This window comes from Prionailurus bengalensis, chromosome A1, assembly GCF_016509475.1.
Source record: "Prionailurus bengalensis isolate Pbe53 chromosome A1, Fcat_Pben_1.1_paternal_pri, whole genome shotgun sequence".
NCBI lineage: Eukaryota > Metazoa > Chordata > Mammalia > Carnivora > Felidae > Prionailurus > Prionailurus bengalensis.
Window position 1 is genome coordinate 113170597 of NC_057343.1, and position 16682 is coordinate 113187278.

A 16682-nucleotide genomic window follows, 5' to 3' on the forward strand; every position below is an offset into this window, starting at 1 on the left:
AAAAGAAATGATAATAAGCACCACGATGAGGAAAGAACTCATAGATAAAGTGGAGCTAAATCCTAGGGGCCCAAACCCAGAACCTAGGGCAGCAGGAGAGACATTTTCCTCTCTCAGAAATTTGTTTTCAGGAAAGTGCATTTATTCCAGACTGAAGTGTGTATTTGATAATGCTCCCCAGTGAGTAGAATGAGCCTCATGTGGACAGAGATAGGCAAAGGGAATATTTTCCCCAAAGTGGCAGAGGTCCCCAGCACTGAGCCTGGCCCCCACAGATAGCCAGCAGAGTGAATGTCCCAACCCTCCCTTCTGGGGAGGTGGGGAGGGGAGGAGACAAGGAGGGCATCAGGGAAGGTCAATGTCAGGACCACTCCAGATCACCTCCTGGTCTTCAGGGCAGAAGACACAAGTGGGGTTTCCCGGAAACGATAGCCTTCTGGTCTTTGGCTTCCTGAGTGCCAGCCAGAGGCTAGAAGCCGCTTAGTGATAGGATCCAGCTGGAACTCTGTGCCCCAGTTGACAGTGGTGGTAGCTCTGTGAAATCCTCCTCTCCATTGGCCTCCCTTCAGGGTTTCTTCTCTGCCTGCTTCTCCGCCTCTCAGATGGATCCTTCCTCAAGCTCGGAACTGCTTCCTCACCTCCCTTCCCCTTGCTCTTCCTCCTTGTCTTTTCCAACGCAGGAGCTGCAGAGAGCTCACCTAGTCCACGGTTTGGCCACCACCTGCTGGTGTGCTGACTCAGATCTGCATCTCCAGGCCTCAGGATTCCCCTGGCCCCCCGCCCTGTGAGGGCAGGTCTGTACTGGGCCTCTCCATCTGGAAATGCAGGGGACCCAGAAGGCATGATGTGGACACACCTGGACTCATGGTTCACTCCCCACTGGCACCTCAATGTGCCCTTCCCGGGGTGCTCATCATGTATCCAGTCGTCCGAGCCTCAAGCCTTGGTTAACTCTGACTACCCCCCTCCCTCCCTTACCCTCCAGTGCCCACGGGGTTTCCAAGTCTAGTCAAGGCTACCCTGAAATCTCCCTGCAACCTGTCCTCCCCTCTCGACTCCCTCTGTTCCCCCACGTCAGGCCCCCAATAGCTCTTCCTGCCCCTTCCCCAGGCCCTCAACTGCTCTGCTCCCCTCCTCTCCTTGCACCCCACACTCTGATGACCCCTTCTTCTCTTTCTTCTTCCTTTCCATCAGCATTCTAACATGTACAAGCCTCTCTTGATTTTGTCTTCACCTGACCTCCGTCCTGACTCTCCCCTTCCCTTCCCAGACAGGATTCTTGAGAAGAATCTTCTCTACTCCATACTCGTGTCATCACTCCAACCACCGCAGTCTGGCTTCAGCCATCCTGCTGCCCACAACCAGGTCCCCAGGGGCTCTCTGTAACACGGCAGGCTGAGTCCGTCATGTATACAGTAGTGCTGCTAACAGCCCCTCCTTGCGGGGCCCCCTCCCCAGTGTAGCTCCACACTCCCCATCTCCTGTCCCTCTGTCAGCTGCACCACCTGCCTGGTGACTGCTCTGTGCCCTGCCTCCTCCCCATCATTGCTGTCACCCACCTGCTGCTTTGCCTGCCCTCCCCCAGAGTTCAGGGACTCCTGCAGCTTCAGCTTCATGCAGGCCCAGGGTGACGCCCACGTGGGAATCTCCACACCCCAGCCCCCCCAGAGAGCCACATCCCACATCCAGCTGTCTGTGGGACCCTCCACTTGGATGAGTCACAAGCACATCAACCTGAGAGGATCCAAAACCACTTACCCTCTCCTGGCAAACCTGCAACCCCGTCCGTGTCCCTTATTCTAAAAATGGTTATCACCACCCGCCTAGATGCCCATGCCAAGAGCACCTTAGTCATTGTGCCTCCTCCTTCTCCCCTTCTTACGTACAGCGTCCAAGTCCTGCTGAGTGTGTTACCTCCTCCACACCCCTGGAGTTTGTCCGCCTCTCTGAATGCCCACCTCCACCACTGTTGGTCCAGCTCTTACATGGTCCCCCTCCTAGTCACCTGACCTTCCCACCCCAGGCTCGCCCTGTTTTGCCTGGGCCTCTCCCAGCCTGTTCCTGACACTGATCATGTCACTTGCCTGCTTTTCCGTCACCTGCACGACTCTTAGTTTGGGTCTGGGTCCTGTGACGTGTCATCCCGCTTCCTCTCTCCTTGACCTCCCTGTTCCTGAATGCATGCCGTGGTTGCCTGGCTAACTCCTTTTCACCCTCAGGCCGAGGAACAGGTGTCACTTCCATAGAGCCAGGGGTCTCCTCCAGGCCCCCCAGGCCCCAGCTGCCACTCTTCATGGCACGGTATTGGCTCAGAGATCTCCAAACGGTGAGCTTTTTCAGAAAGAGCCTCGATCTCCTTTGCTAGCACGTCTCTGTCTCCCCAGGGCTACCAGTGCCAGGTAACTGGTGGGTGATTAATAGGTGTTTGGATGGATACTTAGCTCCCTCCCATGTGACTGTCTGCTTAGGCACTCTGCGCTGCTCCGGGCCAGGAATCTTGCCCCTTCTTCTATCTCTTCACAGCATCCATCTGGCGCGCGGTGCTGCAGAGACGTTTACTTAAAGAGAATGAGTGTGTACCAAGGCGAGGGACCCCACCCTTCTCCAGGGTTTCCAAGGGTAGCTTAGCGTCTAACAAAACCTGCCCCGTGTATTTTTAGCTTCTGGCAGTCATAAGGTTTACTCCTTATCTGTCTGCCAGTTAGCAAGCCCTGGGGTGAGTGCTCTTCCCGAAATGCAGAGGCCGAGTGTGATGGGAGTGCGGTGGGCATCAGCGGTGCCCGTCAGTCACCCCTCTCCCCCAGAGTTTTGTAGCCTCAGACCAGGGAGGGACCTCGGAGCTGGGCAAGCTGCGGGCCTGGAGGACAGAGACGTGTGAGGAACCCAGCACACCACCGCCCCGCCCGCCCCGCTGTCCCCGCTGCCAGCCCCCACGCCCGCTGCGCTGCCGGATGACCCGTGGCCCCGGGGAGGGCGCAGCGGGGAGCGCGGGCCTGGGGCTGCGGGGGTGCCGCGCAGCGGGGGCGGCGGGTCGGAGGCGGGGGCGCCCGGCTTCCCCGCCCCTCGCGGCCGCTCCCTCCCGCTGCCGCCTACTTAACCTGGCCCGCGGCGGCGGCGCTCTCACTTCCCGAGGTCCGGGTCCTCTCGCTCCATGGCGCTCCTCGTGCGGCTGCTGCCCCTCGCCCTGGCGCTGGCCCTGGGCCCCGCCGCCACCCTGGCGGGCCCCGCCAAGTCGCCCTACCAGCTGGTGCTGCAGCACAGCCGGCTCCGGGGCCGCCAACACGGGTAAGCCGGCCGTCGCGCCAGGGGTGGCCGCGGGACGGGCCGGGGGCGCAGGGGACAGAGCGCAAAAACGCCGAGCAGGCAGCACGGGGAGGCCTGAGGGACCGGCCCTGTACCGGGTGAGGGAAGGAGGTGGGGGACCTGGAGGGCAAGCCCGTGGCACGGGCTTCGTAGAGGAAGGGGTGGGAGAACTGAGCGGCAACACCGGCCCTCGGGACCAGAGCACTGGACGACCGAGGCTTTCAGCTTCCTCTCCCAGGGGTAGGAAGGGGGAGTTGGCGGCCGTGCCCAGAATAACCGTGGAAAGGTGGCCAGGGCAGAGAGGAAGCCCACCTGCAGGGCACATGGTCCAGTGCAGCCAGGGCCTTGTCCAGAGAGAGCCTACAGATGTGGCACTGGAGCCGCACAAGGTGGCACCGTCCAAAGGCTCCGCGCCCACCACCTGGCTCCAGGCAGTGCTCACCAGGCACCCCAGGGGCCGAGCGGCACCTCCTCCCCTGCCAGATGAAGAGCAGAATTCCGTGGGCCTCATGCACGCTGTGTAGACTGGGAAACTGAGTCCAGAGAGGACTCATCCCTTTTCTCTAGTCCTGCCCTGGAGCCAACACTGGAATCTGCCTTAAAACATTAACTGGGATCATAAATGTGGCACATGATCCTCGCAGATATTCCTTTGAGACACTGACACTGATGTGTTGGCTGAAGGAGGCAAACCCAGGCAGAGGGTCTGACCTGGTAAAGACACCAGCCCAGACCCAGGCAGGGACAGGTGATATTTCTACATCCCAGACTAGACCATCCCACTTCACACTCACCCGGGCTTTGCCATAGCTTCCAGCCTGTCCCGTTGCACCAACTCTTTTTTCACAAGTAAGTAAAACCATACGTGGATAGAGTCATGCCACTGGGTCTGGCATTCGAACCCAGGTGGTGCCCTGGGCACATGACTGGGCAGACCTGTACTCAGGTCAAAACTCACTGTTGGGGGTGACTACAGGTAACTTCAGAGGCCTCACTATGCCTTGGCTCCCCACCCTTAGGAGTGCTCCAGGGGTGGGTGCCGGCTACCCCCCACAGAGAGCAGTTGTCCTTGGGCTTACGTGGCCTTTCAGGTGCCCAGGGATGCGGGGAGGGGGATTTCTGCAGACTGGCAGGGTGAGCTGCGGCCTCAGTGCCCTCCTGGAAAGAGTAGAGCATGGGAGAATGTCCTGGGGTCTTTAGGGAAGGGGGAGAATCACCTTCGACTGTGGCTGTGTGTACAGAAGGGTGAGGGGGGCAGCTCAAAAAGTTGAGGGGGATCATAAGAGACGTAAAAGTCAAAAAGTGTGCGACTGGCATCTTCATTGTCTCTGCCCAGCTCACCTTTCCTTGCCTTTCTTGCCAAAGAAGCATGTTCTGTTTGGGTGCCGCAGTCTGCGTGGGAGGTTTCTGTTCCTTCTGTATGTTAGCCACTAAGTCAGGAGAAGGTCCCGATAGCATGCCGAGCAGCGCTGTCGCCCAGAGTGGGATCTCCATGCACACCACAGTGAGGCTTCCCCAAAGGTGTTGTCAGGGCTCCACCAAGAGTCATCTCGATAGAGAAGCTCCTTCCCTTCAGAGCTCAGAAGAGACAATGACCAACTGAAAATTAGGACTTTTTTTTTTTTTAACAAGGCGAGTGCTCTTTGTTATGGATTTCAGATATTAGCTCAACTTCCTCTGCACCCCTCTTCCCCATGCCCCTGCAGGCCAATCCTGTTGTTTTGCTTCTTGGGGGGTGCAAAGGAAGGCCTCTAGGAAGGCCTATGGAGATCGGGGATGGGCAGAATGGTCTGGGAAGTCACATACACACACCCTCCCCAGTAAAGTGTGGGTCTGCAGGCAGGTGAACTGTGACCAAACGCTTGCAGGCACGGTTGCATTTCCTGTGATCTAACTGTCCCTGAGAATTCAGAGGGACTGCCTGGCCTTGCACATAGGTGTGGCACCCTGTGCAAAATGGGTAACCCTGTTCAAGCCCCAACCCTTCATTCAAAGTGAGAAGTGGTGGAAAGGGAAGAAAAATCTGCTCTTTTCAGGCAATGCGGCATGCTCCACGAAGTGAAGGAGAACTAGGAAGTGTGCTTTGCCCACGAACAGCGTTTTATCACCCCACACCCCCATCTCCACCACAGCGCGGGAGATCTGTTGTTCGTGTTCCCATCTTACAGGTGGGGAAACTGCAGCTTAGTGGGATGGAGTGACTTAGTCCCAACACGGGAAGCTGTTCGGAGAGTAGAGACTGTGATGTGACCTCTTGACTCCCAGCTGCATCCATGTTGCTACAGGGAGGGGAAAAGAAATATGGACAGAGAAGTAGAAACGCATTTGCACTTCTGACTCCCAACATCCAAAACTGGACTGGATTTCCTGAAGCATTTGAGTTTCTTTCTTTTTTTAAATGTTTATTTATTTTTGAGAGACAGAGCAGGAGTCGGGGAGGGGCAGAGAGCGAGAGGGAGACACAGAATCTGAAGCAGGCTTCAGGCTCCGAGCTGTCAGCACAGAGCCCGATGTGGGGCTCGAACTCACACCAGGAGATCGTGACCTAAGCTGAAGTCGGACGCTTAACCGACTGAACCACCCAGGTGCCCCAAGAAGCACTTGATTTTCAAATCCGAGTTGAACAGCAGAACTGTTGTGCTGGAGGCAGTGGGCCCAGAAATGGCTAGGTCATTTCTATTAAGCTTCAGCCTAGATTTCCTGTGTATACAGCCCACCCCTCCCCCTGCTGCTGTGAGTGGGAGCCACCCCCAGCCTCTGCTCCTGTCTCAAAGGGGCCGCAGCAGTGGAAACTCACTCCACAGAGGAATGTTAGAGCCACATCCACAAGAGACTCACTGAAGATTCGCCAGCCGCCTACGGAAAGTTGCAGGGAATTCATCGACAGTAATTGTTTCCTGCTTGGGCAGATAGAAGAACTTCTGAGGTTGTTCAGCAATAAACAGTACCTAGGGCTGGAGTGTGGCCAGTGGGGACTCTCCAGGGGTTATTTGGGGACGGCTGTAACCTGTGAATCGCAGGTGGCAAACAGAGGAGCAAGGTGGCTTTGGTTAGAATCCTCTGGAGGCTGTGGGCATCTGGTCAGACCCAGCTAGGACTAAGGGGACACAGGCTTACCTCCCTGCCAGCCTGTGATTTGCCGCCCCCCGACTTCCCTTGCCCTCTGCTTCTTATGCCGACTCACGAATATTTAGTGTGCCTCCTTGGCCCGTGCACCTTTGCCTCCTGAGCCACAAGCTGGACAAAGAAGTGACCTCCATATGGTAGAAGAGAGAGGGCAGAGAAGCAAAAGGTCAGTGTGCCCTCCTACCTAATAACCCGATTCTGACTTTTTGAGAGCTGACCACGTTCCTGCAGCTGATATGATGGGGATGGTAGGTGTAGCTGTTGCTGAAGTACCCATGGCCTCCTGGCAGCAAGTGATGATTGCTAAGCACGTTTTTAAAGTAACAGAGGAGGTGATATATAAAAATGACACCTGAATCTCTCAGGACACAGAGGTTTTGTGGAAGCCCTCAGTCTCTTCGCTTTGTTTTCCTCCGACTTGTGGTTCAGCCAAGGAACTTCCTGCCTCAGGTCAGGGAGACCCCCTCCCAATTGTCTCCCGCTACACAGCCACAGCTAACTCCTTTCCCCCGGGGCTCCTAATGAAGATCCTGCCACTGCGTGGCCTGAGCATGGTTTGGGTCACGACTCCGTACGTTGGTTAAAAGACACACCAACAGGGGCGCCTGGGTGGCGCAGTCGGTTAAGTGTCCGACTTCAGCCAGGTCACAATCTCGCGGTCTGTGAGTTCGAGCCCCGCGTCGGGCTCTGGGCTGATGGCTCAGAGCCTGGAGCCTGTTTCCGATTCTGTGTCTCCCTCTCTCTCTGCCCCTCCCCCGTTCATGCTCTGTCTCTCTCTGTCCCAAAAAATAAATAAATGTTGAAAAAAAAAATTAAAAAAAAAAAAAAAGACACCAACAAACCCCCCAGCTCTGGGAAGGGGGGCTTCTCAGCAGAACCCTGGGCGTTGCACTGAGCTTTTCCAGCATTCCCAAGAACTCCTCCGAGTGGGTGGTCCCAGCAACAGTATCTTCAGCAAGGTCATTTCCAAGCTCTTGCTTCACCCTGACTCAGTGCTGGGCCCCATGTAGAATGTAAAAGCGAGAACAAGGCAGCGCACCTACCCTCAAGGGTCTTTGGGGGGGTAATTGGAGAGAAGAAAGATATGTACTCTGATCAGTTTTGGATTCTGTTTGGTACCAAGCATCAAACAGGGGCCGTATTTTGGGGTAGATTTGCACAGGAGAGGGTCGCCTGGGACACTGGAGGGAGGCTTTCTGGGGGCAGTGGACTCAGGCAGGGGCCTAACTAGTGAATGGCTGAGAGTCCATTGGGAGAGTGTCGCCTACCGAGGTCCTCACCTCAGCCAGCATAGTAGTGTTCAGAGCCAGGCTCCTGGCTTAGGGATGTGGAACATGTCTGTGTGGAGCTGCCTAGGAGGTGCCGGGCTCAGACTTTGGCCTCCTCTCATGACAGAGGGGCTGGCTATGTGCACTGGGATGCCCAGTTAGAGCCTGTGGACATTGTGGCTCAGAGGGGCCTTGGGGGTGCAGAGGAGGGCTGAGGGCTTCTCTCAAAGCTGCCTGGCTTCACAAATGTACTACTTAGCTAGCTTTCTCAATCTGTAATGTGATCTAAAAATGTTAAGATGCTTTTATTTACACAGACCCACTACCTATGTCAAAGGATACTTCCATGAAATTATGTCAGTGTGCGAGATACACTTTGACAGGGTTTAATTTGGTAGGAAACTTGCAGGGGAGCTCGAAATCAAGGGAGACAGTATCTGCCCCCGAGCCACCCCGCAGGTCCCAACACTGACATGACTGTGCCTTCTCCATATCTAGAACATTCTAATGATCCATTCTAAAACATTCCCATGACAATTCTAGAACATTCTAACGACCCATTCTAGAACATTCTAACAACCCTGGAAGGCCCACATGGCGGGAAGGACATGGTAGGCGGGTAGAGGTGCCGACCATCCTGCTGACACCACTGCTTTTATTTCAGCCCCAACGTGTGTGCTGTGCAGAAGCTCATCGGCACCAACAAGAAGTACTTCACCAACTGCAAGCAGTGGTACCAGAGGAAGATCTGTGGCAAATCAACGTGAGTATCTGTAAGCGCTCGAGACTGCCAGCCACCTCAGAGGGCACACTGCACGTAAGCCAGTTGCAGGGCCCCTGGGCCAGGGCCGGCCTTCTGAAAGGTTAGGCTGCCTAAGGAGTCACGCAGATGCATGTGCAAACGTGTCACACAGCTGTGTCCTGGGGAGGGGCGCTTTTAGGAGGCTGGCCAACTTTTTTTTTAATTCTTTTTTTTTAATCTTTATTTTTGAGAGAGAGAGGGAAAATGACAGTGCAAGCAGGGGAGGAACAGAGAGAGAGGGAAACCCAGAATTCAAAGCAGGCTCCAGGCTCTGAGCTGTCAGCACAGTGCCCGACATGGGACTCGAACCCATGAACAGCGAGTTTGTGACCTGAGCTGAAGTCGGATGCTTAGCCAACTGAGCCACGCAGGTGCCCCAGGAGGCTGGCCAACTTTGGTTTGCATTTTTAAGGCTCCTGACAAGACTTGGATACATTCTTCAGGGCTGCTGTGGGATTATAAGCAGCATAAACCATGGTGTGTGTGTACATGTATGTGTGGGCATGCTTCTCAATACTCACCAAGTGGTACAGAGTCAGTAGAGATGCCACTGGCCTGTGTCTCTAGGTAAGAGAGCCCACTGGTGAACTTACACAGCACTCCTGCTCTGCAGTCATAAGGTAAACACCCCCAAAAGACTGGATGCCTAGAAACATGCATGTTATGAGGCAGCAAGCGTGTTAAAAACATAGGCTCAGGCTCCCTTGCTTCAGATGCTGGCTGTGCCACTTAGTTGGGCAGGCAGCTTCACCGTTGGAACCCTCAGTTGCCTCATCTGTCAAATGGGAACAACAAAGGACTGCCTTACAGGATCATCATGAGGATTGAATGAAGGAATGCATTTAAGGCTGAATAAGGTGCCTTGCATATAGTAAATGCTCAGTAAATGCTACCTGCTGTTATTTGCAGATCTAGGCCATGCAGACAGTGGTGAGAGTGCCAACGGGGTGTGGACCAGTGTGGTTACAACAGGGCTTTTCAGTGCCTCTGTCAGCATCCAGGGAGGTGGCATTCGCCCCAATTGTGCTGCCTGGTGGAAACAGGGTGGCATGCGTGTCCTAGCAGAATTCCTGGGAGGCTTAATCTGTTTTGGCACCAACAGTCAACCGATCTCAAAGCTGGCTCTCTGCTACAGACAGGAAGAAGTGCTATGAGAAACCTCCTGGGCCACTTTTGAGGGCCTGACCTTCCTCTTGTCTGCATACTAGGAGGATTAAGAGCTTCTAAGCCACTCTCTTGAACTCTTTCCCATGTTAGGGAATTTTAAATGTATTGCTTGGGACATTGCTTTTGAGTAGATGTCTCCTTCGGCTTCATAACCTGCAAAGGAAGGGAAAATGCTCTTTCCTGAAAAGGTACATAGAAAAGAAATATCCCAGCCTGTGACCCTGACTGCTTTAGGCAATTATCAATCCTGGTATGAATCAGGAGAAGTTAGGGCTCATGGCAGAGCAGGGGAGAGACCGGCAGCTCCCTGGGAGCTTGTCAAGGGCAGATCCATGACAGCTGGCTCTCGCTTGACCACACCCAGCCTCAAAAGTAAGGGCTGAGTGAACTAAGAGGACGTACCTTCTGGGTTCAGTTGAGTAAACACCCAGCAGTGTTTGCCGCCGTGGACAAAAAGAGATTAATGCAAATTCAATACCATACCTCCTTCCATGGTGTCCTTCCATGGTGTTTGTTACACAAACAACAAAAAAGTCTTTAGTACTATTTGATTTTTCCCATGTGTGTATATTATCTACTCGATGTAACAGTGAATTAATTACTTAATTAAGCATAGAGGTAGGCCGCACATAATTGCTTCTTGGAAGGTGACCAAAGACCTGTACCAAGCAAATAGCCCTTCGACATCTCGGAACCCTGGGTTTCAAGAGTTGCACACTTTTGTTAGTCCTGGTTTCCCTAAAGATGAGACCCACCTGTAATGTCAAGCTGGCCTCGGAGTGGCGTTGGCTGTGGTATTTTGTTCAGCCTTGTGTAGAAGCATTTGCCTGACCAGTTAACCGTAGCTGGGTAACGTTCCTCAGCAGTTCCTGGCTGATACCCCTGTCAACGATGAGTCATAGCCTTGGCTTATTGGCTCTCAGTACCTACACCCTTCTCATCTATGTGACAGGACAGGGCATAGGCCGCATAGCTGTGTGTTGGCAAATGTTCTCGATGGCCCATTCTTCCCTCGGGGAAGGTCTGGCTTTAAGAGGGTGGTGATGTGGTAGCACAGCAACCTTACGCCAATGAGCACAGGGGAAGCCTGGGGTAGATAGGGAATGGGCGGCTAGGCTGTGGGGGGGAAAGTGAGGTGTAGTGTGGGGTCACGCGGCGCCCCATGCCCAGCCCCAGCCGTTGACCCGGTCCTGCAGAGGCAGAAGGGGTTGCGTGCGCATTCAACTCTTCCATGTGGCCTTTGCTTTGGGCGACTTCAAAAACAGGAAATGAGGATAGGAAACCATGAGTTGATATAAAACTTCATGATCCGGGACAAGAGGGTCCCTTCCTGGAACATCACATGCAACATCGGAGGAGCTGACCTGGAAGAGGTCCAGAGGCCTCAGGCAGGGAAAGGGGAGGCAGTAGAACGCGTCCCCATTCTCAGAGACTGAGAAGGAGCAGCCTTGTGGTTCACATGTGTACATGGACCGAGACCCGAGAGAGAGCTACCATCTGACCCCCAGGAATTCAGTGCCAGAGGTGGCCACGAAGGGAGGGGCAGAGGGTTGTGTTGGCTAGAGCTGACAAGGGGTCCCTCCAGCCAAAATGGGTCCCTTGGCGTATTTGTTTGGGTGAAGACGAGAGTGGGAAATGGGGAACATAGTTGTGGTTGGAGCAGAGAGGACCGTCTCAGCCTGGGGCCGACTTGGGCAGTGAGAATTTTTAGGGAAGAGGCTGGAGCAGAGGTATGTGTTGGGGTGAAAGGAAGCCAAGCGTCTCGGGGAAGGAGGCAGCCCAGGTCACCAAGGGGCCCAAGTCTGGAGGAAGAGTTTAAATTTGAAAGCAGACAAGTGGCACTAAACCCAGGGCCTCGGGGTGAAGACTTTGCAGTGTCCAGTCACACAGAGACCCGGGACCCTTAAGCCACTTGTTGGATGCTTGGAGGCCCTGGATTCCAACTCCATGGAGGAAGGAAGGGGACTGGCCACACACTGTCCTCCAGTCAAAGTACAGGACATTGTCAGACGGAGGTTTTGCTGCATTTCCAAAAAGAGAAGAACTTGAGTCTTTGGTGCTGTTCGTCTAGCTTGCCATATGGATTTTATTACAGGAAGTGGTTACCAGTGGGCCCCTATTTAGCGACTTGAGTGAATTTTATTACTTGGAAATTCACATGAGCTTTTATTTCAGGTCCTAAAGAGCACCAGCACGATACAATAGCTAATCAAGCAAAGAGGGTTTGGGGGGAGACGGCATCCCATTCCGTGATTTCAGGCCCCAGTCTGATCAGTCACCGTAAAAACTTTGTATGCAGCGGCTTGAGCAATGCTGCAGGAAACGGTGGTCAGGAAACCTCGCCGCCTCTCAACAGGCCTCCTTTGTGCGAGCCCCAGGAGAGGGAGGCCTGCTTAACGGCCAAGTCGGGTCAGAGTTGACATCACGGGGACGTAGCAGTCATCGTTGGAGCGCAGGCATCATAAACGTGGCACAGGCAGAACCGGCAGGGGAGCCAGCAGTTAAGAGTGGTAGCTGTCCATTCTAAGAGTCTTGAAGTTATTTTGTGAGTAACACATCTCACAAGCTCAGCAGCCGGTTCTTCGAAGCCAAGATGAGCTGGCGGGGCACACCCCTTTCTCTGGGAGCAGCGTTGCTTTGCCCAGGGGCTGGAGTATGAATACTTCTTCAGCACTGTGTTAAGGCTGCAGCACCCAAGGCAGCGGGGGTATGGCCGAGCCTTTCCATCAGCGGGCAGAGCCATTTCCAGTAGGTCTCATGTTGTCAGGGCACCCAGGGACATCTGCAGGGAAGCTGAACAAGAGCCCTCCTGTTCCTCCCCGTCCTGTATCCCACAGCCTTGGTCCTATGAGGAAAAAGAAGAGGATGGTCCAGGGATGCCAGGCTGTCCCCAGGCCCACAGCGGCACTTCCTTCCTTGTTTGATGTTCCTTGTGTAGTCACCTGGGATAAACCACTTCAAAATAACTGAGATCGGACGTAGACCAAACACTGGGGGTTCACTGGACACGTTGGCCGTACAGGTTTTCCTGAAGGTTCTCTCCCATTCTGTAAATTCCAAGGAGGCAGGTTAGCTGCCAGGGAATTTAGCTTGGGTGAGAATTTACATGAATCCATGTACCATCTGGGGTAATGTCCTGTGGTAGGTGAATAACACCCCAGTAAAGACGTCCACATCCTAATCCCTGAACCTGTAACAGTGTTACCTGACCAGGAAAAAGAGAGCCTTTGCCAACATGATTAAATGAAGGATCTTGAGGGGGGAAGATTATCCCGGGTTATCTGGTGAGCTCAGTATAATCGTAAGGGTCCTTTTAAGAGGGAGGCAGGTGGGGCGCCTGGGTGGCGCAGTCGGTTAAGCGTCCGACTTCAGCCAGGTCACGATCTCACGGTCCGTGAGTTCGAGCCCCGCGTCAGGCTCTGGGCTGGTGGCTCAGAGCCTGGAGCCTGTTTCTGATTCTGTGTCTCCCTCTCTCTCTGCCCCTCCCCTGTTCATGCTGTGTCTCTCTCTGTCCCAAAAATAAATAAACGTTGAAAAAAAAATTAAAAAAAAAAAGAGGGAGGCAGGAGGGCAGAGTCAGAGAAAGAGATGGTGCATTTAAAACTGAGGTTCGGGTGATGGGACCACAAGCCAAGAAGTGCACACAGCTTTTCCAGATGCTGGAAAAGACAGATTCCCCCCTAGAGCGTCTAAAAGGAATGCAGCCTTTGGTTTTAGCCTCATAAGGCTGCTTTCTGGCTCTAACATCCAGAATTGTAAGACAATAAATGTGTGTTGTTGTGAGTCACTAAGTGTGGGATTATTTGTTACTGCAACAATGGGTAGCTGATGCAGGCCCTGTCTGTTAAGTGCTATAGATGTGTGATGGGGGATTCGTCTATCACGATGTGATTTGATCAGTGGCCACCTGGGTGGCTTAGTTGGTTGAGAGTCGGACTCTTGATTTCGGCTCAGGTTCTGATCTCAAGGTTTGTGAAATCGAGCCCCACGTCAGGCTCTGTGCTGACAGCTCGGAGCCTGGAGCTTGCTTTGGATTCTGTATCTTCTCTCTTTTTGCCCCTACCCCTGCTTGCAGTGTGCCTCTCTCTTTCTCAAAAATAAACAAACATTAAAAAAAAAATTTAAAGGTGCTGTCTTCCTCATGAACCAAGCTGGACGCTGGTTGGTGATGGGGCCTTTGATGGTGGACAGTAGGTTAAACAATCCCTTTTCATAGGGGAGCTCACAATTTTGATTTTGTACTGGGGGCTCAAGAAAGCTCAGCTGAGTTTCCAAGCCAGGAGGACAGGAAAGGAACCACTCCACATGGGCAGTCTGTTGGGGGGGGTGGCGGGGGAGGGACAACTGATGTCTAGACCATACCGGGCTGTGTTTGCTCTGTGATTCTGCTTGGAAATCATGACACATTGAGCAGTTTACCTTCTGTCTCGGGCTGTGTTCCTTGCTCCGCCTACTTCCAGAGTCTGCTCAGTCCCTAGATGTTCACAGCCGTGATAGCCGGCCAGAAGTGTGCAGTGCACTTGGAGAGAGTGATTGTTTTAACTTATTATATTAACTGCTCGGAAAATGACTTTGGGGAGAGAAGTACCAATGCTTCTGTCTATCTGATCATGAGTAACTCTGGAGGGGAATGGCAGAGAGCCTCCCAAGTGTCTCTATTCTTAGACCTTGGACCAATGCTGCCTTTGCCTTCCTCCTTTATTTTTTTTTTTTCTCAACGTTTTTTTATTTTTTTTTGGGACAGAGAGAGACACAGCATGAACGGGGGAGGGGGGGGAGGGGCAGAGAGAGAGGGAGACACAGAATCAGAAACAGGCTCCAGGCTCCAAGCCATCAGTCCAGAGCCTGACGCGGGGCTCGAACTCACGGACCGCGAGATCGTGACCTGGCTGAAGTCGGACGCTTAACCGACTGCGCCACCCAGGTGCCCCTGCCTTCCTCCTTTAAATGCCCCTCTAAATTGGGCACCTTTCCTCACCTTCTTCCTCAAATTGTTCTTCTGACCAGGGAAGCTGGAAGGAGAATATTAGTGTCTCACGGTCCTAGAGGATATTCTTTTTCTGATCTCAGGTCTTTACTTACTGGACTGTGTTAGGTGAAGGAAAAGCCAGGAGCCTCTCTTGAGAACAGCTTTCGCTGATGAGATTTGATTCAGAGACCAGTAGATGGTCCTCCCTGCACAGGGAGGCCAAGAAACTAGGGAGACGCAGATGGAGGCCCCCACAGTGTCCGTCTTTCCTGTGTTCATCTTGGAGAGATGGCATCAGCTGCACGAGCCTGTGAGGGTCCCCAGCCACATCTTCCCACGTGTGTTCTCCCTGGGGCCAGAGACCAAGGAGGACGCACGCTGGGCTGACGACAGACACTGCTCGTCCAGGAGCTCGGTGGGCTGTCTTCTCAGTCTGCAACTTCCAGCTGCCCTCTGCTTCTCTGGGGCCACACGGACCTGTCCTGGGAAGAGTTGGTATTGTGGGGTAGGGTTGGGAGTAGAGAAGTTGCCAGCCGAGGCAGTGTCTCGGCCCAGGAGGCTGTCAGGCTGGGGGTGAGGGGCATGGCCCGTGCCTGAGCACCTAGGGAGTGCCAAGGATGCCAGACTGTGGCAGCGGGAGTTGGGGGAGACCAGCAGGGCGAGAGGATGAGGAGAGAGCTTCCTGGCAGAGCCACACTCAATTAATCAGGAAAAAGCCTTCGGCTGGCGGACTGAGCTCTGCTGGGGGTGACCCACATCCAGCCGATGTGGGACGCAGCCGCAGAGAGCCCACGTAGCAAGGTACGGTGGGAAGGGTGCTGATGAGGGTAGGCTCTGGCCACATCAGAGAGAGCCCCTGGGTCCCCTTCATGTCAGATCGGTCTGCTTTCCCCCAATCTGTATGTTGCCAAAAGCAATGGAGAAGGGATTAGACTCCATAAAATCCCAGGGGAGTCCTAGGTCTGCTCCTATCCAGCTGTGATCTTTTTTTTGTTTTTAACATTTATTTATTTTTGAGAGAGAGAGAGCATACGTGCTAGTGGGGGAGGGGCAGAGAGAGATGGAAGGAGAGGATCCCAAGCAGGCTCCAGGCTCTCAGCACAGAGCCCAAGGTACGACTTGAATCCACAAACCGTGAGATCAGGACCTGAAGTGGAAACCTAGAGTCAGAAGCGTAACCTACCGAGCCACCCAAGCGCCCCCTAGCCAGCTGTGATCTTAAGACACCCTTTTGCCCCTGAACACCCTTGCAGCTCTCTGGTTCCATCCTAAGTATCCTTCTCCATGCTGACACTTTCCTGCTTAAGTAGGTCTTACCTCCCAGACGCTTAACCCCGCCTGTTTCTCCCCAATGCAACCCACTCCCCCCACACATGCCCGTGTATACGTGGCCACAGAAACTAGTGAGTGCACACTTGAGTTGCTTTTCTCTGTCCTCCGTGAAATCCTGGTGAGGCGCCTGAGCTGTGGAGCTCTCTCTTGTTTTTTTTGAGATGGAACTCAAAAGGTTCCATCTGGATACCCTGAGAGAATCCATTGGCCAGCACAGCTGGGGGCTCCCCGGTGTGGAGTGTGCAGCACCCATGTGCACAGGGGCCCCCCAGGATGAGGAGAGCTTTGAGGAGAAGACCCATCCTCCAGCTGTGCTACTCCGATTTCATGGAGTGCCACCCAAGCACTTTTGGAAAGAAGCTAAGCTTTGGAGGACCTGACCGTAATCCCACCTCTCCAGCCCCAGCCACAGAGCCCTGGCGTTTATCAGAGGAGCCCTGGGATCCCACGTATGGGTGTCCCGTGGACCTATGGGCCCAAGGCTTGGAGCTCTTCCCAGACTTATCTGGGAGAAGCCAGTGGACACTCTCCTTCAAAAGACAACTTCTCTGCCCCCTACAATACTCCCAGGGACTAGGACCATGAGTGTGAGATTGGAATGAACCTTGGATATCATCTAGTTTAACCTCACCCCATTTCGTAGATGAGGCAACTGAGACCCCGAGAGAGAAGTGGACTTTCGAGGTCACAAGCCAGGTCTCCTAGCTCTAGTACT

The 16682-nt window shown here is 53.9% G+C and overlaps 1 protein-coding gene across 2 annotated transcripts in view; it reads left to right on the plus strand.

Annotated features, from left to right (window-relative positions):
* Positions 1-3063: 3063 nt before the first annotated feature.
* TGFBI (transforming growth factor beta induced) overlaps positions 3064-16682 on the plus strand; it is a 33534-nt gene continuing 19915 nt past the window's right edge. Inside the window, exons 1-2 of one of the 2 annotated variants that reach the window (XM_043588425.1) lie at positions 3064-3285; positions 8362-8460. In XM_043588425.1, coding sequence (XP_043444360.1) covers positions 3152-3285; positions 8362-8460 — 233 coding nt within the window. In that variant the 5' untranslated portion in view covers positions 3064-3151. The remainder of the gene's footprint in view (positions 3286-8361; positions 8461-16682) is intronic. The other variant, XR_006298433.1, reaches the window with a different exon arrangement.